The sequence below is a fragment of the Zonotrichia leucophrys genome, chromosome Z (assembly GCF_028769735.1).
Source record: "Zonotrichia leucophrys gambelii isolate GWCS_2022_RI chromosome Z, RI_Zleu_2.0, whole genome shotgun sequence".
Classification (NCBI taxonomy): domain Eukaryota; kingdom Metazoa; phylum Chordata; class Aves; order Passeriformes; family Passerellidae; genus Zonotrichia; species Zonotrichia leucophrys.
Window position 1 is genome coordinate 68,834,855 of NC_088200.1, and position 26,367 is coordinate 68,861,221.

At 41.8% G+C, this 26,367-nt stretch overlaps 1 protein-coding gene across 3 annotated transcripts; it reads left to right on the top strand.

The window, feature by feature from the left end:
• The first annotated feature begins 322 nt into the window (after positions 1 to 322).
• On the top strand, positions 323 to 26,367 carry TRIM36 (tripartite motif containing 36). Of its 3 annotated transcripts, XR_010443086.1 has the most exons (11): positions 323 to 461; positions 1,392 to 1,626; positions 9,273 to 9,598; positions 12,788 to 12,934; positions 13,964 to 14,059; positions 14,928 to 15,181; positions 15,776 to 15,900; positions 16,687 to 16,980; positions 17,257 to 17,554; positions 21,652 to 24,617; positions 25,235 to 26,367. XR_010443086.1 is itself a non-coding variant. In XM_064736042.1 (10 exons), the coding sequence occupies exons 1-10, from the start codon at positions 435 to 437 to the stop codon at positions 22,004 to 22,006; spliced, it is 2,157 nt and encodes a 718-aa protein (XP_064592112.1). In that variant the 5' UTR covers positions 323 to 434; the 3' UTR covers positions 22,007 to 26,367. The 3 variants fall into 3 exon arrangements, 2 of the variants coding, with proteins under 2 accessions (XP_064592112.1, XP_064592113.1); XM_064736042.1 differs by having other exon boundaries at positions 21,652 to 26,367; XM_064736043.1 differs by lacking the exon at positions 1,392 to 1,626 and having other exon boundaries at positions 342 to 461; positions 21,652 to 26,367.

A 26,367-nucleotide genomic window follows, 5' to 3' on the forward strand; every position in this document is an offset into this window, starting at 1 on the left:
TCTGTGATCATCGAGGTCCCTTCCAACCCAACCGATTGGGCGATACGACTCGGCGACTCAATCACACGGGTACCACGGGGGGTGATCAATGGCTGAGGGGGAGAGCCCTCAACACTGCCGGGACGGGCGGCATTTCCGGCGCCGCCTGGCGAAGGACAAGGAGCAGGACAATAGCAGGGCAGAGCGGCGGTGTCCCGCGGGGCGCGGGCGGCGGGGCCGGCTGGACAGCTCCGCTCTGCGGCGGCAGCGGCGGCCGCGCCCGCCCCGCCCCGCCCGCGCTGCCCCGCGCCCGCCCGCCCGCGCTGCCTCTGCTGCCTCCGCTCGCCATTTTGCGCCGGGCGCCGCCGCGGGCGCTGCTCCTGCGTGTCCCGAGCGCCCGCCCGGGCTGACGGCGCCCCGGCGCAGGAGGAGGACGAGGAGGAAGCGGTGCAGAGATGGAGAGCGATCGGCTGGAGAGCCCGGTGAGCGCGGGGGGAACCGGCGGGGCGCGGCCGCCAGGGCGGGGTGCGCCGTTGCTCTTCCTGTGCTGCGGGGGGCTGTGGGGTGTGTGCCTGCCCGTCAGTCCCTCAGCCCGTCAGTGCCCCGCCGTGTGCGCCGGCACGCCCGTCCCCGCGGGGCTGTCGGCGCGGCCGGGACGGCGGGCAGGGCTGGCGGGGAGCTCCGACGGGCGCGGGGCGCGGAGGGGAAGCGCTGCCCGAGGGCGCCGGGCCGAGAGCGGGCGCTGCCGACACCGCGGCTCGGCTGCCGGGGGCGGCCGCGGGGGTCGCGGAACTGCTGAAGAGCCGCACCTACCCACGGGCGGCTCTTTGTGCGACAGATAAAAGACGTAAATAAACATATAAATGAATGAATGAATGAATAAATAAATAAATAAATAAATAATGTTCCTGACTCAGAATTGTTACCCCAATGAAGTCAAGACAGTTTCAGCCCTTAAACGTGAATTACACGTCACGAAAGCCTGTTGTTTAACCAGTCTGACACTTAATTTCCCTTTTACCCCCCTTCTCCCTCTTCGTAAGCCAACGAGCAAGCTAAACATATGGACTGCTATTGTTGAGAAGTATGGTTGCGTTCGGTTGCATTTCACTAGGTCCTTGAGTGGAATTAAGACTACTCCCCTCCTTTCCTCCCCTGCAATGCAGACATGACCTAAAGATGAACTGAGTTTGCCTAGTGGCAATGTTCACTTCAGTTGAAATGAATGCTGTCAGTGCTTTCATAAATGTTAATTGATATTTGTTTTATCCAAAGAAGTGCCTCAAACCAGATAAAATTGTGTGTATTTGTTCTGCAGATCTGGGGTTTGGTGGCATAGAGTAGTGCCATAAGTCTTGGTGGCTCATGTTTTCCTGCACTTAGACTTGTTTCTCCCTCTTTCTATCATGAAGATTGCCATTAAGGGTATTGAAAGAGAGCTTATCTGCCCAGCCTGCAAGGAATTGTTTACCCATCCACTGATCCTTCCCTGCCAGCACAACATCTGTCACAAATGTGTGAAAGAAATACTTTTTGCATTTGAAGACTCCTTTGCTGATGGAGGCTCTGAATCCTCTAATCAGAGTAGCCCTCGAATTAGAATCGCTGCTTCTAGCATGGACAGAATTGACAGGATTAATAGAGCAGGTATGTATCAGAAATTGTGCATGTTTTCCTGATTTTATTATTAGACTGGCTTGAGTGGAATGGTGTCTGCATTGGTAAATGTCTTCCTGGTACTCCTGATGCAGTTATAGAGATAACTTGGGGATAGTGCTACTCTTGTTAATTTTGTGTCCAGAACAATGGGAATATTTTTAAGGACAATGCACTCTGTTCGATCTTTAACAGATTCGTCTTTGTGGCATTCTGTAGATCTTTATAACCGTTGTGTTGTTTATTTCTGCATTTCAGTTACATGGACATGTAGTAGCATCATGTTCAGTAGCAAGGAGATGTAGATTTTGACGATTTCATTGCCTGCCATGGTTTGCTCTGGTTTCAGCGAGCCCCAATGCAGTACTTCTGACTTCCTTCTGAGCCTGTGTAGACTTTGCAAGCTAGTTTTGTCCTGCCCACTTCATTATGCATACAGTAAATAATTTTCCATTGGTTATGATTATTGCACGGTTGCAGATTTGAAGGGCAGATGACTGGAAGCAGACAGCCCTAACAGCCTCCTTCTTGCTTGAAGATTGAAGGAGTGCTTAGCTTTAGGACTCCTCATGCTCTTTGTGGTATCGTGCTAGAAACATTCTTGCAGTCTTTGTAATCCGTGGATGAGTTGGTCTGCTCTCCTACAGATGCATTGGAAGTGCTTTGTGCATGCTTTACTTCTTGAAAGATATCTAATCTCGGCTTTCAGGCTTTTTTCTGACATAATTATCCACTTTAAAACCACACTTCTCTGTGCTCAGGAAGAGTTACCAACAAGAGAAACTCCAAAGCTTTATCTTTAAAAGGCTAATGCTGGTTCATAGCTTCTTAATGATTAGGATGATATTAAAGAGGATCAGCTTTGGCGAGTGGGGTGGATTCTACTAAATTGGTATGAAGCTGTGGTTGGCTCCGAAGATTTCTGAGCATTGTCTCTAGAAAACACCTGGTTGGGAGGCAAGGAAGGAAGTTTGGTTGAGGTGTCTTGGGATTTTACACCTAGGCTGGAGACAGCTCATGGGTTATCTTATATTTCACGTTACTAAAGTTCATCCTTCCCAGTTTTCGCAGATCAAATGTGCAATTTCACCTGCTTTTTTAAACAGTTGTTTAGTTCTGTTTAGTACTGAAATGTTAATATTGGTACTCTTTCAAATAAATTTGTTAAGCAAAAAGCCACTTGGTACTTCTCCTGCCACCACCACCCTGTCCTGAGATACATGTACACAAGTTGTTGCAGGAGTTGTAAATCTTTAAATCTGCTGTGGTCTGCCACAGTCTCAGCAAACTGATGGGAATATATCTCCTGATCTGACCTGCTAACAGGGAGGTGATGGCTTTCCTAAAGACCTGTTTGATGAGTAGCAAGAGAGGGTTGAGATTTAGAAATAATGAGCTTGCCCTCTCTTACCTCAAAGAGCTTTGGGCAGATGCACATCACAGGAAAATTATAATCTCAGACAGTTCAAATTTACAGAATGAAAAGCATATGGAAATTGAAGCATTAAAGGATAGATGTTTAAATTCAGATTATACTGTTTTTGCTTCTAATGTTATAGGCATTATAGCTCCATTGCTATGTCAAGTGTGAGATTTGCTCTCAGTCCAGTTTGGTACCAGCAATGTTTGCCAGCTTGCAATTTACATTTGCATAGTTGTTCCCTTGCATCTGAAGAACTCATACTGTGCATTACCTTGCTAAATTGGCTTTGTGATCTGTAGGAGAATTTGCAAGAAAACAGCTCCATAAGAGAGAGATAATGCAAGGAAAACATTCAAAGTGGGGTCTCACATGCATAACAAAAATCCACTTGTGGGTTAGCATTTAAATTTTTGGTATGCCAGAAGGAGCTGGTCTGTATTTGGTCATGTTCTGTATTTGTTGTGCACACACAGCTTGCATTTACAAGTACAATTTATCTTAATGTAAAAGTGACAGAACTCATTGAAATGGAGTGTATGTGCTGCTTAAAAACCAGTGTATGTGCTGGTTAAAAATACTCTCCTGTTTGTATTGTATTTAAAATAATTTTTAATTAGCAAAGTCTTGCTGTATATAACATGAAAATGAAGGCTATTTCTTATTGCTGTTCAATTGTCTCTAATGTTACTGTAATTACAGTGTGGGTGCAATTAAAGCGTGTAATGTGGTTATGTTGACGCTCGTGTGAAAGTTTGAAATATCTTTCCCTATGCCCCTCCCCCTGCCAATGCCTTATTTCTCCCTTTTCCTGTTCTGCTTAAATCTTACTGTTGTTTGATATGCTAGGAAATTAAACATTCTTGCCTTTCAACCCTGCAGGAGTTAAGCAGCCACAGGAGAGAAAAGAGTTGGTGCTTTTCATTTGAACCATTGTAAACCAATGGTATATCTCATTTTTTGATGTCTAAACAGCTCTCTGTTCATTGTTCACAGCCTCACAGAGGAGGTCTTTTGGGTGCAGAGGTAGAAATGCTTCACTTCTTGTGTTGGCTAGAGATAGTCTAGCATTTAGATCTCGAGTTAAATATTGTCAATTAGCATATAGCTTTTTGTCAGTGGTCAAGTCCACAAAAATTCTTTTGCAGTGACTAAAGGTACAGCAAAGAAGTTCTATAAGGACAGCTTTTCATTCTGTGCAAGAATGATTTAAAGGTCAACTGGACTGAAAATCAGTTAAGGATTGAATTATATTTTTTCCTTGTGTGTATATGACTGAGTATACATCGGTGGGTACAAAAATGCACACAGAACCCTAGCAATCACCGAACCGCCTCCTCAACCCCCTGCTTTTTAATTTTCAGGAGTTTACATACTCAAGTTTCAATGAAACTCTCTTACTGGTAATGAAGTGTGATTATTGGATTGATCTTCCTTACGTTTACAGGTCGTATTTGGCCATCACTGGTAAATGGAATGTAATATTGATTCATTATTTTATTTAAACCTGCTTAATTTGATGAAGAACAGATTGAAATTTACACCATGTTGAAATGAGTAGGTAGTTATGAATCTCACAGTTTATCACAGCACATGAATGTGTGAGGAAAATGAAACATTTTACACTTAGACTTGTAGTATTTGGTGTGTCTAATGACACAATCTGATTGAAGGATAGTCAGTCTTTTAATTATATCTTGTTTCCAAAATTGAGCTTTGTCTGAGCAGCACAGCCACTGTGTGGACTTTTTTAATACTGATTACATTTTTTAAATGTAATTGTTGGCCAAAAATGGGAGAAAAAGTCCCTGAATTCTTTGTTGCCACAGTATTGGCAGACACATGAGTAATCATAGAATATGGTGTCCTTCAAGACAGATGTGAAGTGAGCTAAACACAAATCTGAATTTCACACTCAGTGGAGGACAAAGCAGCTGATGGGAAGAGGAAGTTTAAATTGCCTCAGTTGAAGGCTGAAAGTGTCATTAAACGGAGATACCATACAGTGCCATCAGACCTCTTGGAAAGCTGTCCATGTCTGCTCTTTTAGCAGAAAGCTCTTCTGATTTGTGAAAGACTAAAGTATCTGAAAGTAACATTTTAGCTCTGCTGGCTTCTCTTAGGAGGTCTCTCCCCTTTCCCCCTTCCCTCTCTCTTTCTCTCCCACTTCCCTCTTTACCCCTTCCCCTTGCTATCCCTGTCCCCTTTTTTCCCTTCCATTTTTCCTTCCCCCTGAAAGCCCATCCAAAAACATTAAACAAGTTATGGGTAGCATATATATTTGTATTTTTAAAAAGAGAATCCAGTTGCAAGAGAATCCAGTTGACTTTTAAATCTGTTTTTATTAGACTTTCACACATTAAATGTCCATGTCTTCCACAACCATAGAATTCTGGTAATACTGTTTATTTGCAAAACACAACTTTAAGATGTCTTATCCCTTTGCAAACCATTCACTGCAGCTTGGACTTTTCAACATTTTAAGTGTTGGTACCTTGGTACCTCTCCTTGCGAAGATGATGTTTAAAAATTGTCTTTAAAGGACATACTTAAAACTGCTTTTTGACTTGAGTCTTTGCAATCTGTATGGTAATACTTGTGAGTCTGAGCGTATGTTGTGATTTTTTTTTTGTAAACTGATTGAGCAACTTATTGCAAGTGGAGCAATCAGTTTACAAATCACAGTGGAAAATTTCATGTGGTGATTTCTAATATTTCACAAAATACATATTTGCTTGTTGTAAACTGAATTGGCAGGTCTAAAAGAGAGTGTGGGTAGGAGCTAACTTTCTCTGAGCTGCACATCTAAATATGTCTACAAAATCCAAGGGGTTTTTTTTCTCTTTTTTTTGTGTGCTTTTTTTGGTTTGGATTTTTTAAAATATAACCAGAATTTAGTTTCAGCAAGTTGGACATCATGCAGATAGGAAAGACAGTGTCCAAAGTAATTCACTACTTCGCCAGTGCTTTCTTCTTAAAATATGAGTATAGAAATCCTTTAAGAAGAAAGCAAACTAGAGTGTTAGTATTTTAACACTCAGTAGGCAAAAAGAGGATGTATCTCCTTATTTTTTATTATTGAAATGGCAGAACACGCCAAGCAGCTTAGCAAATAAATTTCTAGGATTTAAAATGGGAAAAAAACCCCAACCTAGATTCTCAGAGTGCTGTCAATGAAAAGGGATGAGACATCTGAAGGTGTGCAGGACTTCCCTAATACTGGATTGCTTTCTGTAAAGAATGTCACCAGTCTTGGCAGAGCATGGCTCATGATGAGACAGTCTCATTTCAGTCCACCACTGGCAGAATGAAAGGCCTCCATTGGGATGGATAAGAATTTCAGATTATATTTTTAAACTTGACCACTGCACCATGGTTTTTTTCCTTGTTTTCTTGCTTTGTCATTGTTCACTCTCTGCTCTAGCATACTACTTGTAGGCAGTCCTGATATGTGGCTGCATTGTATGATTATTTTTGTAGTGTCAGCAAATGTGTGTATTCTAGATCACTTTTTGTAGCTGTTTTCTGCATGGCACTGCATGTGAAGTCATCTTTTTGTCTAGGACATTGTAGAAGTCTGTATAGAAGATTTCTCTGTGTTCCTGTGTGCAGTGCTAGCTTGGAGCGTACACTGAAAATACAATTTGTGTTTCACTGTTGTTGCTGTGCCTTGCATGCGTGTGTTGCTGTGTATGCCAAGTTATAGGTGCTGCAGGATGTGCAGTAATTAATTCATTTCAAGTAAATATGAAAAAAAAAGTGAAATCAGGCAACAATCTCTGCTCCCTTAGGTAGAGATTTGCATACCTGTGCCTTGTGTCACCCATCTTCTTCTGTAAATGCAGCCTGGTTGTGCTGCTCAGAACTTACAGAAAAGCATGGGACCAAGCTGGGTGGGAGACTGTCAGTGCATGCACACTTATCCATGCTCTGATTGTGACTTCTTAGCTGACAGTCATGCATAACTACCACGGGTTAAATTTCAAAGATATTTAAAGGAACTGATTCCTCATAGGAGGGTTGGTTTGGTGTTTTATTTGAAGAGACTGGAAAGGGCATGATAGGAATGGATTGTTAGGTGAAGGAGCAGGAGAGCAGTTCAAGGCAAGTCTATTTTGGGTAGCAGTACAGGACACTTCAGAAAGAAATAAAGCATTGGCAATTTTGATGGGAAAATACTGATTAAATACAGAGAAGAACAAATTTCCCTTTCTGAAGACAAGCCAATTTCAACACTAAGATTTCAGCTTTAAGTCATTTAAAAATTTGTTAGTGTCCTGGTTTCAGCTGGAATAGAGTTAATTGTATACTGGAGTATATATTGAAGGGATAACAAAAATAAAAAAATAGTAATACAGAAGAGAGAGAGGAATAAAATCCAAGAAAAACAAGTGATGCACAATACAATTGTTTGCCCGGTGCCCACTGTGTCACACCTGACTGCCCCTAGTTCATGTCATGTCCAGGCCATGTTATGGTTTGGAATATCCCTTTGGCTGTTTGGATCAGCTGTCCTGGCTGTTCTCCCTTCTGGCTTTACATGCACCTGCTCTCTGGTGAAACATAGAAAACTGGAAAGTCCTGGATTTAGGGTGAGCACTACTTAGCAACAGCCAAAACATCAGTGTGTAATAACCTCATACTGAATCCAAACCACAGCGCTAAGAAAATGATCTCTAACCCAGATGAAATCAGGACAGTTATACAAATATGCAGTGCTCTTAAAGAGATCTTAAAGCAGTGCACCAGCACTACAGAATTTGGGGTTTTTGGTTCTTTGTAAGGGGAAATGGAGAGAATACAAGTTAAGCCTAAAGACTGGCTTAACCTGCTTTTGAAATACATAAAGGATTCTTTCTGGTAGCTGCAGCTTGTGGGTTCATGAGTGAGACAGGATGCACTCCTGGTTTGATAACCTCAGGAATATTACCTTGATAATAACCTCTGAGTTTATGTCAGCCATCTCCTTACACACTCAAAAGGCTTCTTAAATGAGTGGCTTTGCTTAAGCCTGTGATTTTACTTTGGAGAGAGGGGGAAATCTGTGTGTAGCTGCTTGGTAGGAGTACAGCTTCTCTGCAGCTCCCCCTTTAGAAATTACTAGAGGTAGATGCTGCATGCTGCTTAACATCCCTGTGGAGATCTGTGGTTCCTCAGTTGAGGGTAGAGTAACTTGAAGACATAACTACCTCAGATTCCCCTTTGGTGTGCAGGGCTGATTTGGCAGCCCTCCTTTATTGAGGCCTTTCAGGAGGGGCCAAATGAGCCTCAGCATTTTTTGACGAAATTATTTGGCTGAGATGATGTTGCTGTTGAGTAAGAAATGACACAGACTTACCAGAAGGCTGGTTTGCACAGCATAGCAGCTTTACTTCAGATCCTCCTTTTTATACATTGTTCCAATACAGATAGACCTGATTGGTCAATTAATCAATGCATTTCACCTGATTGGCTAATTAAAAAAATGCCTTTCTTATAAACAATATTTGAGAAAATCAAGAAAACAGAGAGCAGGAAAGCAGCTATTTTTTTTAATAAATAAGCTATTTTTTAAATATTAATGAGCTATCACTGTTTCTCTTCAACTCGCTAAAGTCTCACAAGCTGAAAAACTTACCTAGTTTTCTGACAAAACTTATCTACTTTTCTTGCTCTCTGACCAGACTGTCACATCTACAAGATGTCACACTGATGCCTCATTTTCCATTTTTTTTGTGATGCCTCTTGGGATGAGTAAAGTAAGTTTGAACTCAGCCAAAGCAAGTATCAGGAACCTCAAGGTTGGCTATGTGTTTCTGTTGCTCTGGGAGTAAGCATCTTTCACTTCAATATATTAGGAGGCTGCTGCTCTCTCTATGGGTAACCAGTTAGTCTAAAACCCCTTGGCTTCCACAAAGTTTTGTGTTTATTGTTTCAAAAGGTTACAGCTTGAGTGCATCCAAAACTAGATAAAGAAAGTGGAATTGGAAGAGCTAAATTTATCTTAACATAAAATTAAGTTTTCGGGTAGTAGTTTGTAGTGCTCTTTGGAGTCAGACATTACACTACCTTGTCAGGGCAATTATATTCTCTTTGGCTTGGCAGACTACATATGAATTGGTGTTGTTTGGATGATGTGCTACAGTCTGGAATCGGTTCATAAATTCCTGTGCTTCTTTTAAAATCTAAACCAGTTTGGTTTACACTCATCCTAAATTGGGTTTTGGTGTCTACACAGGCAGAAAACGCAATTCACTGACTCCTAGATCAACTCTGTTTCCTTGTCCGAGTTGCCAGCGGGATATTGATCTTGGGGAGCGTGGCATCAATGGCTTATTTCGCAACTTCACTTTGGAAACCATTGTGGAAAGATACAGACAGGCAGCCAGGGCAGCCATTGCTATTATGTGTGATTTCTGCAAACCTCCAGCTCAGGAGTCCACGAAGAGTTGCATGGACTGCAGTGCAAGCTATTGCAATCCATGTTTCAAAATACACCATCCTTGGGGAACAGCAAAAGCCCAGCATGAATATGTAGGACCAACCACCAACTTCAGACCCAAGGTAAGTATACTGTACCTTACAGAATTCAGGTTGCAGCATTCTCATGTAGCTGCAGACATATCTGCGCAATGATAGTTGCTTTTTAGGACCATGGTTGCTTTATTGACAATGATTAATTTATTGATTGAACCACAAGCTTTTGCTCCTTGCTGGCATTGAAGGGGACATTGAGAACTTGAAGGGTCCCGTAAAATAAGGGTTTTTACTTGGTGGAATGGATTGTGTTACTTGTGATCTGAGTCTTTTCTTTTTCTTTTCTTTTTTTAAGGCTTATTGATCACAAATAACAGAATATCCTAAGTTGGAAAGGACCCACAAGGATCATCAAGTTCAGGTTTTAAGTGAATGATTCATAGAGGGATTGAATCCATACCCCCCTTGGTGTTACTGGCACCTTGGTCTTGATCATCTAGAATGGATTGCCTAGGGAGGATGCCTGTGTGTGGTAAACTTAAAAACCCCACACACCTGGCCTCTTCCATGCCCCCTTTAGGTACATCCCCTTTGGATGCTTTGTGCTTGAATTTGATCCATCACCAAGCATCTTCTTTCTCTCCTTCCTTGCATCTAACAAAAGCAAAAGATGGAGTTATGTTCTCCATTGTTATTACACCATTTTTTTTTAATCTATAGCAGAAATTCTACTTTATAGCCTGGTGCTGCTGTTACTGCATTCAGGCAAAACAGTGGTAACAAAATGCCACTACCTTTGTGTCTCAGGCTGAGCGTGGTGCAGTACATGGCAGTGCCACAGATGTTACATGTCACAGACACTATCTTGCTAACCAGGGACCACAATGATGGCCTTAATGTCCCAGCACAGGTTGGGGGACATGAAGGGGCATGTGCCTGTGCCTCCTTGCTGGACATCCCACAGGTACCAGAAATGCTGATGGTAAAGGAGTCCTGATTAATTATTATTAAATTAAGTAAATTTGACTAATGTGCAATGTCTAAGAAGCTCTTCACTCCTGGTGTACTTTCCTTCTCAGACTGGAAAAATTTGAGCCTCTAAAGTTAGCAGGCTTGGAGATACTGAACGTCCAGAAGTCCACTTGGTGGTGTTTTCCTTGAGTCTAAAACACTAATTCCAGTTAAAAGTGAGCATGTGCTTCATATGCTTTCAAATGTGCTTGCACATTGTGTGAAATGTCCCTCTGTTGGATAAATGAGAAAGGTGAAAGTTTGCATGCTATCTTCCAGCTCTTGCTTTAAAATGCTATACAGCTCCTTAAAAACTTTTTTTCTATGGCATCTAAATCCTCACAGCTGCTGTGGTGCACTCCTAAAAGTGCCCTGTGGTGTTACTACATGCAGACTGAATTCAGGATTAAAAGTCAGTAAGTGAATTCTCTTGAAGCAGAGCAAAATGGGGTGAAGTGGTTTAGATTATTCTGACACTGATGTATTGAGTATGTGTGCACGTGTGGGATTTAGCATTTCTAATTGTATGTGAAGACAGGAAGAGGGGAAAAAAGGAGAAAAGCACAGTGTAGGTAACTTTAGATACATCTGCTTGTTTTGAAAAACTTCCCAACTGCAGCAAGCTGATCCTTACTGTGCTCTTATAGAAACTTTTCTGAGGAATGTTTGAGCTCAATATAAAGTAAGAAAAGTGCATTTTTCATTGCACTGCAATTTTAAGACCTGAGCTGAAAGCATGAAGTATTTGTTGATTCCCTAAACAATGTCCTCAGTCACCATTTTAATTTACAACCAGGCTGGAGAGCACTTGGTAGGGTGTGTGGTGGGGATGGGAGAAGCACATACTGGGCTGATTGTTCTTGAGTTTTGAGAGGAGACAAGGTAGTCTGCTGACCTCTGCTGTCTCTTGCTTGCAGGCTGTAGTTCTTGCTTATATGAGGAGATGAATAAAAACAAGGATTTTCTGTGAGGTGTGGAAAATTTCCACACTGCTGTGTGGAAAAATTACTTCCACAGATTAAGTGAATGACTGTAGCTTTTGGAGATGTTTGCCTGCACAGATGATTTTTCTTGGCAGCTTCCTTTTTTCTCTTTTTTATTTCCTTCCAAATCCAGTAGTCAATCCAAATGGGATCACTAATTGCATATTTCGTTTAAGGATAGTCTTAAGGTGCTGGTGAGACTGGTGCCTTTAACCATTCCTTAGGATAACATTTGAGATTTGAAAGCTGGTTTCAGGTTTTAGCTTATTGTGTCCATATTTGTGATGCTCACAATTTTCTATTTTTATGCCCTTTTCTGACCTCTCTTGTGTGGGGGCATATTGAAACTAAAAAGCTTCCTCAAAAGTTCCTCTTTGGTAACTCCTATGTAATAGATGACTCAATGTTGTTATGTTGTCTTTCAGTGCTCTAGAATGAGGCAAAGCAAGCGTTTTTTTTTTTTTTAAACACACACACACACACACACACACACACACACACACACACACACACATACTTTATATGTTTAATCTGTTCCAGCAGCTGGAACTTGGACTTGAGCAGCACTTTTTTAACTCTTTGAGCATTCATTTCAACAAGTTCTGGTTTTGAAAGGTGATTTTTTTAGCAAACTCCAGGTTTCTTGCAATGCTCTTTTCGCTAATTCTGGAAGTAGCAGCCAGTGTGAACAGCTTCTAACCGGAGTCAGACAGAAAAATTGAAACACAAATTTGAAATTTTGTCTTTAAAATGACTGTAGCTGTAGGTGGTGGCTGCACTTCGTGGCTCCAAAAGCAATGGCTATGTGGTTTATTAAAATGTAGCTTGGACTTAAATTGCTGCAATGTTATGTCAGCTCTTGCTTTACGAATCAGTTCATAGCTCTTGCAAGAGATGCTGGCATGAGCATGGTTAAGTTTGGCAGGCTGAGTGTGTTATATGTTGCATTTACAGCTCTGAGCCGGAGTGTAGGGTGCTGGAGGGATTGCAAACAACATGGGCAGGGTTTAGCAGAAGATTGATTGCTGTATGGAGGCTACACAGATACTGCTTACTTAGAGGCTTACTTACTGTAAACCTTGTGAAACTGTATGTGTTCATCTGCTGGCTTTCAATGGCCTTGACAAATATAAAAGGTAGAGATAAACTGACTATAAAAAATTCACCGATGAAGTCACACGCTGCTTTGGGTTCATTGGATGTTTTGATTTTTTGTTGAGAACCTCCATTTTTGGAAGTACACCTGTACTGTCTCTGCTCTTTTTTTTTTTTTTCCCCACAGATTTTGATGTGTCCAGAACATGAAATGGAGAGAGTAAACATGTACTGTGAAATCTGCAGAAGGCCTGTTTGTCATCTTTGCAAACTGGGTGGAGGTCATGCAAACCATAGGGTAACAACCATGAGCACTGCCTACAAAACCCTTAAGGTACAAGAAAATATCATTGGATCTGGCCTTAAGAAGGGAAAGAGTACTTCTGATGTGAGGGCAAACTCCCACTGGATAGAAGCCAGCTCCTTAGTCTCCTTAGGAGACTCTGGACTAGTTTTGAGCCCTGTCATTGTGCAACGTTTGTTAATGTATATATTAATGTGATATAGGGCATATTTTAGAAACCAAACTGTTTGCTATGATGCTTGAAATATAACTCCAGAAAAGCACTGGCATCTTATTTCAGTTAATTAATTGTACAGCAGTACAGACAATGCAGAAGGTTTAAGTAATTAATCAACTTTACAATCAATTTTTTAAAATATAAGTGTTCAGGTAGCTTGTGGTAGAGAATACTTGAGAAGCTGGTCTGAGAAATGTGCATCTGAAGTATCTGTTGATATCTTTGTATGTTTCTGAAGCTGCATAGCTTCAGAATGTTAATTTCCTAAGCAAAGCACAACAGTAAAGACTTGCAAACATCAGATAGTTATTGAAGGCAGCACCTACTTCCTCTTCTTCCTTTTCTTCCTCTCTTGCTCTCAGGAGAAAGAAAAAAAGGAAAAAAAGACCAGATTAGCCTGCCTTGTGCTATTTGGCCTCCTCACCAGTTTGCAAGGCTTTTCCTGTAACTCTTGCAGCTTAGGAAACACTGGGACAAATCTGTGATTTGATCTACTCATTTTTCTAGCAACTCTTACTACAAATGAGTTAATAACTATCCTTTCTGTAAGTTTAATGTCCTGAAGCCTCTTTTTCCCTATCCAAGAGAAGGTGATTCCTGGGTGATTGGGAGCCAGCTGACACTGTTACCTCTGGTCCTTCAGCCTGTGCCAGCAGCTGCTCTCAGAGTTGCTTTGCAGTCACTGCAGGTCACCAAACAATTCTCCGCAGGACTGCTGCTCATAACTGGTGTCATGCTTTTGTCCTTGTGGCTAGATAAACTGAGGATAAAACAGGATGACCTGCTAGTGCTGGTTGTCAATTTGTGTGAGATGTCCCGTTCTTGCTGGTTTACTTCAACAGGAGAAACTTTCAAAAGATATCGAGTACCTCATCAGTAAGGAGAGCCAGGTGAAGGCTCACATCACACAGCTGGATCTGCTGATGAAAGAAACTGAGGTAAGAGTGGCTTCAAGGTTGTCTGGGGTTGGCCTTTGTAGAGTCACAGGAAGGATTCAAAACTGTTTTCAGTGAAATGTTTCAAACTTTGTTTTTCAGTTAAGTAGTAAAACAATTTTTGAACAGTTTGTGGTAGACTGAGTCACATGTGGTAAGACCTAGTCCTGCCAGTATGGGAAGCAGACAAAAGGAAGTTTATGTTTGTGTAAATTTAAATAAAATAAAGCTTACTTGATACCTTAATCAAAGTGGGTTACACGTAGGGTATTTGTGTATTTATGATGGTGCACTATTTACACTGCCTGTTTACCTTGAGAAAGGCAGAATTAAGGGCAAAATCTCCCTGCAAAAGAGTCACATACAAGCTGAAAAGCACAAAGGCAGAAATGAAAGAAGCTCCTAGTACTGGTGTGTCTTGATTGCAGACTGCCTCTGAGTTTTGCAGTTCCTTTTATCCAGGGCAGTATTCAGTGGTTCAGAGAGTGTACATGAGAAGCTGGGCTGGACCCTCATGTCAGGGTGGTTGGGGAAGATGGAAGAGCATCTAGCACTTGGGCATGAAGACTTCTGAGACTGTTTTTACAGTGCTTTTTCATGAGCTCTCTAGACAAATGTAATGCATAACTCAGGGTATAATCAGAGGAATACTTTCCTGCTCTTCATTCTCTGTTAAAGATGGCAAATGCTGACTGGCTTGGGTGGTGTGCTGATCTCATTTTCAGTGCTGAACAGCATAACAAAGCTCATTAGTCTTACCTGTCAAATGGATGACTAGATTACTGTGATATCTTGAACAACTTTAAGTATGTTTCTGTACGGAGTCACAGTGACGTAGAATCTGTCTGAAATGTCTTTTGTTTGCTCCTAGTGCAACAGTGAAAGAGCTAAACAAGAAGCATCTCAGAGTTTTGAGAAATTATATTGTGTCCTGGAAGAGAAGAAATCTGCAGCTCTTAGGGCAATTGAAACTTCTAAGAATATAAGGATGGAAAAACTGCAAACACAAGTGGAAGAATACCAAGGGCTTCTGGAAAATAATGGCCTTGTAGGATATGCTCAAGAAGTGCTTAAAGAAACAGATCCCTCTTGTTTTGTTCAAACAGCAAAACAACTTCATGTCAGGTATCTTAAATATCTTCTGTTTGAGGCACAAGTACTGTTCCAGGATGTCTGTGCAGTTGTATTCTTGGGAGATGATCCTGGTTTAGCTGGAATTCCTGCATTAGAGTGTGCCTTGGGAAACAGCACTCAGGAGAGGAGTGCTCTTGTCCTGCCACAATGCCTAGCCTTGCTCAGTGGGACTGAAGTGGGAGGGCAGTCTGTTTAGCTCCCTGACAAATTCCTTGTCTCAGAGATTTTATCAGGTATTTGCAAGTTAATCTACCAGGACTCTTCTGGCTTTAGGCTCTTTGATCTTTGTGTTCTCTACTAACACCCTACATCAGTTTTGTTCTTTGAACGTAATGCTCCAGATTATTTAAATGCTTTGCGAACTGAATGACTACCTGTTCATTATCTTTACACTCATGTACAAAAGGCCTTTAAATTTGGCATTTGAGAATCTTTCTAGAGATTCCAGAGAAAATTTCTAGGAGACATCAGTAAGTGCATGAAAGCAAAACTTTTTTAAAAGCAAAACCTGGCATTTTTACTTTAAGGAATGTCCAACTTGAATTGCCTTTTTTTTTTTGGGCTATCCCACTTTGGTGTTTTCAGAATCCAAAAAGCTACTGAGTCTCTGAGGAGCTTTACGCCAGCAGCTGCAACTACTTTTGAAGACTTTGTGGTGGACACTGCCAAGCAAGAAGACATCCTTGGTGACTTGTCCTTCCATTCCAATGGTAAATTCTGAGAGCTTTAGGTCTTTCTCAAGTTTTAGCTTTAAAGGCTTATCTGGAGAAAGGCAGAACTTGCACAGGGCAGCAGTTGCAGAGCTCAGTGTTGTCGCTTGCATTGTTCCTTCTGTCTGCATGATTCAGAAGGCATTACCTGGAAGCAGTGTTAGTTTCAGCTTTCATAAGGAAACTAAAATTATATTTCCTTTTCTACAGTACCAGTTTGCACTGGCTTCCAAAATATTGTATTTACATCACACTCAGTCTTTCTAAAAGCTTTTTATTGCGTAACAGAAAGAAATAGTTTTTAAAGCTGCCAGAAAAAAAAGGCTCAAGCCTTTCAAAGTAAAAACAGAAAATAGGGGATTTATTTAAGTGTATGAACAGAGAACCATCCTCATCTACTCCTTTTAACTGAGAGAGTCAGATTCCCCCTTTAACAGTGCTATAGCTCAACAAAGGGGTTATCTCTTGGTTTAAGACAGTTTTAAGAGGTGGATGCTTTAAAATGAGTTTCCTTCCAATATAGTTTTAACCAATCCCTTTCTACCAATAAGGAAAAACAAATATGAGTAGATAGAAGTGAAGAAAATAACAGTTTACTAAAAAAACAAAATAGCAATGGGCCAAAAATAACTGTAATAGTCCCTAGTTACAAAGTGGCTGAAATCTCACTGGGCACAGCTAGATTTGGAATACAATAACAGTTTGGGTTACCCAGGACTGGTTGTATGATTAACTCCAAAATAGCATGTATCTAAATTTCAGAGCCTTTTTTCTCATGTGTTTCAGGCCTAGAAATACCAGAAATCAACGAAGAGCAGAGCCGAATGTACAACAAAGCTCTGATCAGCTGGGAATGCTCTGGGAAGACAGATTCAGCTGATATCTATGTCCTTGAGTATCATAAACTTAATAAAGAAGAGGAGAGTGTGACATGGCAGAAGACTGAAGTGTGTGGCAAGAGCAAAGTATTATCTGATCTCGATGATGACAGCAGCTACGCCTTTAGAGTTCGAGGTTACAAAGGGTCCATCTGCAGCCCTTGGAGCCAAGAAGTTATCATGCGTACTCCTCCAGCTCCGGGTAGGGGGTTTTCTTATATCCGTCAGTGTTAAGAGCTGAAAGCAGTTTCCAGTAGCTCCCAGATGTCTCCTACACTGTTACCAGTTTCATAAATGTTTAGAAGCACTGTTACAGATTAAGTCAGTAACATACAGAGACTGTTAGCTTGCATGACAGTCCTGGTAGCCTTTAAGAGTGGCAAGTTCTAATGCCTGTATGACTTAAAATGTAGTTTATAAGCACAGAAGGCCAAATACATAACTAAGCAGAATTTTTCTCTGGGATACTATTTTTCAGTTTTCAGTTTTCTTTTTGATGACAAATGTGGGTACAACAATGAACATCTCGAGCTGAACCCAAGAAGAACATCTGTGGAAAGTAGGGCTGGATTTCCTCTGCTTCTGGGATCTGAGCGCTTGCAGGTTGGATGCTTCACAACCCTGGATTACATCATTGGTGACACTGGGATTGCCAAAGGGAAGCACTTCTGGGCTTTTAATGTTGAAGCCTACTCATACCTGGTCAAAGTGGGAGTTGTTCCTAGCAGCAAGATACAGAAATTGTTCCACAATACCTCTGATGTTATCAGTCCAAGGTAAATTGCATACTCTTGCTTTAATGCATGTTTTACATAAGAAGATGTTTTTTTGTTTTTTTTTTTAAAGTAAATGAAGAGCAAGTCTGTTTTCAGTTAGTACACAAGGTGAACCTAACCAGGGAAAAGTTTGAAGGATATTGTGTAAGCAGTTTCTCCTGTTATTAGCAGAAAGATGTCCTGATTATCCAGAGTCCTATTTTCTTTCTTTTTGGGAAAGAAGGTTCCTGCCAAGGAATGTCAGTTAAAGCAAGAAGGTTAAAAATAAGAAAGTTTTAAGACTGAAGCAATACTTGATTATCAGTACTAAGGCTCTGCCTTAATTCCCTTGGCATACAAGGTTTGGCAGCCTTTCAGAGGAACAGTATTCACTGTGCATATTTGTATGTTTTTGCAGTAGCTGTGTCACAGTGGATTCCAAGTCACTGGCTTACCCCAGGCTACATGCTTGCATACTGCATTGGAGTGCTACTGAGCACAAGTCAAAGTACAGTGGACAAACCAATAAAAAGATTTCCATCCCACAATTAGAGTTATAGCAAGCCTGCACATATGTGGGAACTGCAGGCAGGGAGGCTATCTCCTGGGGGCTCGTATTGAGAAATTTAGAAATGTTTGACTTCTTCCTGTATAACACATGGAAAATGTGTCAGCACAATCTTGAGCTGCTTGAAGCCAGGTGGAGCCATTTGCAAAGTGAGAAATTAGATCTAAATTTCCTGATTTCTTTTTCCTTCTCCTCATAGAGAGCTGTAAAATTTTAGCTGACACAGAAAGAACTGCCCCCACAAGCACCCCAAAACTGAAATCCTAAGTAGGGAATGTCTTTACTGAAGAATGTGTGTTTCTCCATGCTTCTTTATCTGAGGACAGAAGTGGAGAGCAAAGCATGTAGACTGACCAAGTATGTCTGCAGACTCTCCAGTAACCATCTGGGAAACTTTCAGGGAAGTCTTCAGATAGAGCACTTTAAAAAAAGCCACCAAACTTAAACCACTAAAACACTACCTTTTGTTTTGTGAATTTTACAGATACTGTAACATAGCAGCATCATGGAAAACTCCCAGGACATGTTCTTGTCTGTAAGGATTGGTCATATTTGCTAAGTTACTTCTCAAGTTAACTGATTTACTGTACCTGTAGATTCATTAATGATTGCCTAGCCTAAGTACATTTAGATACATCCACTCCTTAGTAAAACCTTCTGTGGTTTTGTCCTTATTGGAGTTCAGGTGTTATTAATTGTTTGAAGTAACCCAAGTGAAATCCCACCTACTAAATGCCTCTTTCTTCCTGGCTAAGCTATGTGTCACTGGTGGGATGAGTGCTGTGACTGGAGTGCCCTGTTGGTTACAGGCTCTTCAGAGGGACTGGGGGCAGATGAGGTGGGGGTGCCACTGCCTGTAACATGGTGCCTGGAATGTATGGAGCCTGCAGCTGGCAGTGCTGCAGTTGGGAACCTCTGGGTAAGGATTACAGCACAAACAAAGTGGATGTCATTGTGGGAATCTACTACAGGCTACGCAGCCAAGATGAGGACACTGATGAATTATTCCTTAAGGAACTAAGGAATATCTCTACATCAACCACCCTTGTCTTTTAGGGCAATTCAGCTTGGCAGATGTTAACTGAAAGCACCACATAGATGATACAAACAGGTCCAGAGGAGTCCTAAAACACCTGGATGATAACTTCTTGGTATGGGTTCTAAGGGAGCCAGCTGAGAAAGGTGCTCTCCCTGATTTTTTCTGAGTCAACAGAGAGGATCTTGTGAGCAAAGTGGAGATGAGCAGCCATCTTGGCCACAGAAACCACGAAGTAATTGAGTTTAAAATCTCTGTTGTCGGGAGGAGAAGTGCCAGCAAAACTTCAGCTCTGGACATGAGGAGAACAAACTTCAGGCTGCTGAGGATACTAGTCAGGAAAGACTGGGAGGCCACTATTGAAGGTGCTAAGGTCCATCAGTGCTGGTCACTTTTTAAGCACCACCTCCTCAGGGCACAAGAGCAGGCAATTCCAAAATATCATAAGTCAAGCAGGTGGGACAGAAGGCTGCCTTGGGTGAGCAGAGAAGTTCCAGAGCTGAGGCAAAAAAAAAAAGGTATGGCAAATAGCAGCAAGATTGAGCAATGTGGGAGAAATAAAGAGATGCTGCTTGACATTTGAGGGAAAAAGTTCATGTGGTCAAAGCCCAACTGGAATTGAAGCTGGCCAGAACGTGGGGAACAATAAAAAGAGTTTTTTAAAAATACGTTAATAGCAAAAGGGAGTCAGAAATACCATTGGCCTGTTGCAGGAGGAGGATGGTCACCTCACTAAAAGAGACAGAGACAAGACAGGAATGTTTAATGCTTTGTTGACAGTTTCAACACCAGTAGTGGTCTTTGGGTCATATTTGCTAATGACCCAAGAACCCAAGGACCATAGCTGTGAGAATGATAAACTCCCAGCCCATCTCAAATTTGTGCAGGATTTGCTGTTCCACCCAAATCCCCGTAAGTCTGTGGAGCTTGATGGGATTCTTCCTAGGGTGCTGAGCTGACTGATGTAATTGTGAGACCTCTCTGATGTTTCAATGGTCTTTGGAGGTGCCAGTCCACTGGAAACTAGCAAATGTTGTCCTAGTTTTCAAGACTGGCAGGAAAGATGACCCTGGTGACTACAGGGCTGTGAGTCTCCCTTCAGTGACTGGTAAATTTATGGAGAAGATTATTCTAGGAATTACTGAACCTGAAGGACAGTGCAGTCATCAGGGGAAAGTCCTGCTTTAAAAACTTACTTTCATTTCATGACACATGTAACCCACTGAGCTGACCAAGGGAAGTTGATGTAATCTCTTTTGATTTCAGTAAAGCTTTTGATGCTGCATCTCCCAGGATCCTTCTGGACAAACTGTCCAGTACACAGCTGGATAAAGACATTATGTGATGGGTGAGCAACTGGTTCAGGGTCCAGGCAGAAGGGTCACAGTGAATGGGGTGACACCGGACTGGTGACCTGTCACTGGGGGTTCCACAGGGCTCCATGCTCAGCTCTGTGCTCTTTGTCTTCACAAATGGCTTGGACACAGGACTGGAAGGGTTACTAAGTAAGGTCACAGATGATACAAAACTGGGAGGAGCAGCTGACTCCCTCAAAGGCCGGAAGGCCCTGCAGAGACACCTTGACAATGAGAGGGCTGGGCAGGCACCAACTGCATGAAATTCAGCAAGGGCAAGTGCTGGGTTCTGACCTGGGATGGGGCAACCCTGGATGTACAGACAGACAGACAGACCCCAGATGCACACAGGGGAAAGCAGAAATGAGTTCAGGAAAGGGACCTGGGGATCCTGGTTGAAGTTGAACATGAGCCAGCAGTGCCCTGGCAGCCAGGAGGGCCCCCATGTCCTGGGGGGCATCAGGCACAGCATCACAGCCAGGCAAGGGAGGGGATTGTCCTGCTCTGCTCTGCTCTGCTCTGCTCTGGGGCAGCCTCACCTCCAGTGCTGGGAGCAGGTCTGGGTGCCACAACACAACAAAGACACTGAGCTGTTAAAGAGTGTGCAGAGGAGGGCCATGAAGATTTTGAAGGGTCTCGAGTGAAAGCCTTATAAGGACTGACTGAAGTCACTTGGCTTGTGCAGCCTGGGGAAGAGGAGATGGAGGGGAGCAGAGAGGAGACACTGATCTTATCTTTCAGATGACCATTGACAGGACCCAAGGGAATGACATAAAACTTTGTCATGAGCTCCTTAAGCTGTATATTAGAGAAAGGTTTTTCACCCAGAGGGTGGTTGGACTCTAGAGCAGGCTCCCCAAGGAAGTGGTCCCAGCACCAAACATGCCAGAGCTTAAGAAGCATTTGGACAATGCTCTCAGGCACATTGTGTAACACTTGGGGCTGTCCTGTGCTGAGCCAGAACTTGGAATATGATGTTTTTAGTGTTTTCCTTCTAATTCAGGATATTCTATGATTCTGTGATCTTTTTTTTTACCCCCCAAGATTCTTGGGTGATCATGTGGTGTTGCCTGTCTGACAAAAAGGTTCTTCTCCTGTTCACATCACTGATCCCACTTCAGCATTTGTCAAAAGCACGTGGGGTTTTTTTGTGTTTCAGATACGAGCAAGACAGCGGTCATGACAGTGGGAGTGAAGATACCTTCTTTGACTCATCGCAGCCTTGCACACTGGTCACTTTAGGCATGAAGAAGTTCTTTATCCCTGCCACACCTGCTGCTCCCAAGGATCCAGCCAGCAGAATCCTTCCCCTGCCGTCGTGCTTGGGCGTCTGCCTTGACTGTGACAGAGGCAGGGTGGGGTTTTACGATGCAGGCCGCATGAAGTGCCTGTACGAGTGTGAGGTGGATTGCTCCGGCCTGATGTACCCAGCGTTTGCCCTGATGGGCAGTGCGGCAGTGCACCTTGAGGAGCCTGTCACAGCCAAGGACAGGGAGTACCACGACGACATCTAGTGCAGTAGTCTCTTCCCATTGCTGTTCTGAGACAGAAAATGAAAGCAGAAGAATTCTACCTTAGCTTTTAGTCCTGATAAATTATATTCCACATACAAGTTGCTCACAAGCCTCTGGCCTGTGATTTTTTTAAAATAAATGGTCCAGGCACTTCTGCACCAGAGGAATTCTCCTGCCTTTCTTGTGATCTGTGCAATGCTGTTCTCCACAGACTTCTTTTCCTGGGGGAAGCAGGGAAGAAGTCTGACTAGCAACCAAAATTTACTTTTCAGGACTAGCAACCAAAACTTACTCTTCGGGGTAGAAATCTGCCTTTTATTTAACTTAAATCCTTACATAGTCAGTTTTGTATTTAATGAAGTCAAAGCTGACAGTGTGTGATTGCCATTCTCCTTTTAAGAAATCTGCCTGAATGCCTCTGCAGGGTTAAATGCTGTCCAGTTAACCCCTGAGCACCAGTTTGGCCTTTCAGCACAGAATAGAATATAAAAAAACATAATATGAAAGAAGAAGAAATTAGAAATGGTGTTGAATGTTTAACTTATACTTGGAATGATGAAGGTAAACTTGAATCTCATTGCATGTTGTATACCCTTAATGTGATTGTAAGTTAAAACTCAAGTTCTGACACTCAGTGTCATATAGTTGGTGGCATAATGGTAAGTTTCTTTATTCTTCTAGGCTTTTACTATAAGCTATCTAAAATAAAGTGCAATTTTACCTTAAATGTCAGAATTTGGAATTAAAAATCAGAAATGTTTGCATGTGCGAGTAATGGTACCTGGTATTTAGGCAAAAGGAAGTGAGTTGCTGACATGAGTAATTATATGTGAATTTAAAAAATTAACTTATAAAAGCAAGTATTAAAGAAATATCTGATTTTTTTTTGATCTAGTAGCAGCTTGGATTTTTCTTAGTAAGAATGTTAAAAATGCACTGGTTAAGTTTTGAGACCTAATTTCTGCCTTAAAGGATGTCTCCCTTCAAATTTCAGTTCCTCTAATGTTAAAACTGTATCACATTAGCAGAATCATAGAACTATGGGAACAATTTGATTTCGAAGGGATCTTTAAAGATCATCTAGTTCCAACCCCCCTTGCCACAGGCAGGGACATCTTCCACTAACCAGGTTGCTCAAAGCTGCATCCAACATGAAATTGAACACGTCCAGGGATGGGGCATCCACCACTTCTCTGGGAAACCATCTCCAATGTCTTACCACCCCTATTGTTAGAAATTTCTTCCTTTAAAAAAAAAATCTCCAGCCGAAATCTATCATCTTTTAGTTTAAAACCATTGTCCTTTGTCCTGTCTCTCGAGGCCTTGGTAAAAGACTTCCTCCATCTTTTTTTAAAATCCTTTTTATATATTAAAAGGCCATAATAAGGTCTTTCTGGAGCCTTCTCCATGCTGAATAACTCCATCTCTTACAGCGTCTTCACAGGAGAGGTGTTACAGCCCTCTGACAATTTTTGTGCCTCTCCTCTGGAACCACTGTACTGGGGGCCCCAGAGCTGAACGCAGTGTGTGCAAGCACACATCGCTGGTTCATGGCCAAGTTTTCATCCATCAGGATGCCCAAGTCCTTCTCTGCAGAGCTGCTCTCTATCCCTCAGTCTGTATTGATAGTGGAGATTTCCTGGATTCAGGTGCAGTACCCTGGGTGGTGAACCTCATGAGATCCACATCAACACCAGTGCCAGCACAGACCCTTGAGGGATAGTGCTCATTATTGGTTTCTGCTTGGACATTGAACTGTTGACTGTGATTCTTTGGGTATAGCTATCCAGCCAATTCCTTATTCACTGAACAGTCCATCCACTTAAACCCTTCTCTTTCAAGTTTGGAGATAAGAATGTTGTGGGGGATCTTATCAAAGGCCTTACAGAAGCCCAGGTACATCTCTTAGCTCTTCCCTTATCCACTGTTGCAGTCACTGGGTCACTGAAGACCAGTAGGTGAGTCAAGCAGTTCTTGCCCTTGGTGAACTCATGTGGCTGTCCCCGATCACTTTCTTGTCTTCCATAAGTTTTGACCTATCTTCCAGGAGGATCTGTTTCATGATCTTACTGAGAATGGAGGTGGACTGCCTGTCTTTATAGAAACCCATGTATAAAAAAAAGTAGGGTGTGTGAACTGTTGACTTTTGGAAAAATAAGGATCTAAAGTGAAGGATGTTTATAGTAAGTACTTGGTGCTTTCTAATTTGGGGATATGCTTTCTAATTTGGGGATATGCTTTCTAATTTGGGGATAGTGTTGCATCTTGATGAATGTGTGTGAAGGATGCTTACTAAGTACATGTATATACAGCTTCAGAGCTCTGAAACAGGACCTGAAAATCACAATACAGTTAAGTGAATGTAGGTCATAATGCAAATCTTTTGCAGGCTTTGCTGTCTGATCTGACCTCGAGTCCACCTCTCCCAGTGTCTTCTCTCTTAAGCCTCTGACTGTGGCCACTGTTGGAAAAAACTGTCAGAAGCAGTTATCTATACCAGCACGAGCATGACAGCCAGAAAGGCCGAGCAACTGCAACTTCTTTTCTGCATCTCATCTGCAAATGTTCTGTCTTGATGAGACTGTGTGAAAGTGCACTCCATAAATTCACTGTGAGTTGTGTGAGAAACACACAGCAGCAGGTGTGAAGTATGGGGTACCTTTTGGAATTTTCTCCCCCAAGCGAAAAGACAAAGGGTCTCTCACTAGTTAGCCTTTTTAGTAACTTCTTCTGGTTTAGATGGTTATCATTATAGCCTTTAATTTCTGTCACTCCATCCCTTTCACCTTCCCTCTTACTGGATTGAAGCCATTGCAATCTTCTTGCCTGCCGAGGCTGACTGAACAGTCTGTCCATAATACACCCCGTTGCTGTGACGGATGACAAAGTTTTGTGTTTTACTTCTTTTAGTCCTAAAACCTTAATTTTTTAAAATTTGTTTTTATTTGCCTTTTATTTGATTGATACCTGATACCATAGTCATGATGAAGCTTCTTCTGCATTGTTTTTCATGCAGTCCCGATGGTTGTGCAGGGTGCGTGCAGGGTGCATGCAGGGTTTCCCCCACTGGTGGGCTGTTTTGCATTTCTTTATGTCGATCATGCTTGTTTACCTAATCACTAAGTTCTGAGGGCCTTCTGCAGCTCTTCAGTTGCTTCTAGACTTGGATGTTCCTGAGTAGCTTAATTGGAAACACAAACATGCCCATGTTTTTGTTTGCTTTTCCAGGTCTTGGAGCAAACTGGTTGTAGTGAGACTCAGATGATCTCTCTGCTGTTAAGATTTTTGTTCCTTCCACTTCATTTCCCCCTCCAATATTTATTAAACCCCAAGTGAAGCACTGAAAACTCTTACATTAGTATACTCTGCTGAGTATTATGTGTGAGTGCAGCAGTCAGAGAGAGCCAGGAGAAAGGATTCTCAATTCAGTAGCTGTGACTTCTCCCCTTGTATAACTGGTATGGTCAGTTCATCTACCACACCAAGAATCGGCTTAGACCTGTAGGTTGTAGAGCTGAACTTTCTTTTCCAGACCAAATCTCCTTCCGTAGACAAATGTTTCATTTTTGATTCTTCTGTTTCAGAAACTGGTCTAAATTAGATGCTTTATGTCATGGTTAGCACTCCACATTTCCACATTTAGATTTTTTATAAGCATCTGGATTTGTATCCCCAGACCTTTTTTTACTTTATGGAAATATTTGTAAATGGAACAGTCTATTGCAGATATGAAGACAGTGTCTCAGACTCCATAATCTAAAAAAAGATTATTGGTTTGAGACTGTAGAAGTAAGAAATTCAAAATTTAGGGGCCTTTTCTACTAGAGTTTCAAATTCATTTAACATGTGTTCTGCTATGCAATTACTCTACTGGACAGAAACTGATGCTACTTTAAACATTTATCTACCTTTTGATATATCTATATTTATCTCATCCTGAGTTTAAAAATTAATTTGGCTTTTGGTGTTACTTGAATACTTAGTATGCATTCCAGACAGTACTCTTTGGTGCTTACTCCAGCTTATTAAATAAAAAACACACTGTCAAGAGGCACTGACAACACGCTGTGATATTTTTTCAACTACTATGGAAGTGTCAACTTTCAGAAATGCAGTTCAGCAGTACTTGCCTATCCAGATAATTATTTTTTCAAGTTTCTCCCTATGAAACAGCACTTTACAATGTAGACTAAGCTAAAACTGGTGTGGTATTGTGTGGATCTTTGTGCAATATAGGTGTTTGGTGATTATGATGTGACTTGCAAAGCTTCATACAGGTGTGAATCATGTAGACACTTTTTAGATACCTAAAGCTTTAACAAAAAAAACCTTGTTTGAAAATATTCTGAAATGTAAAAGTG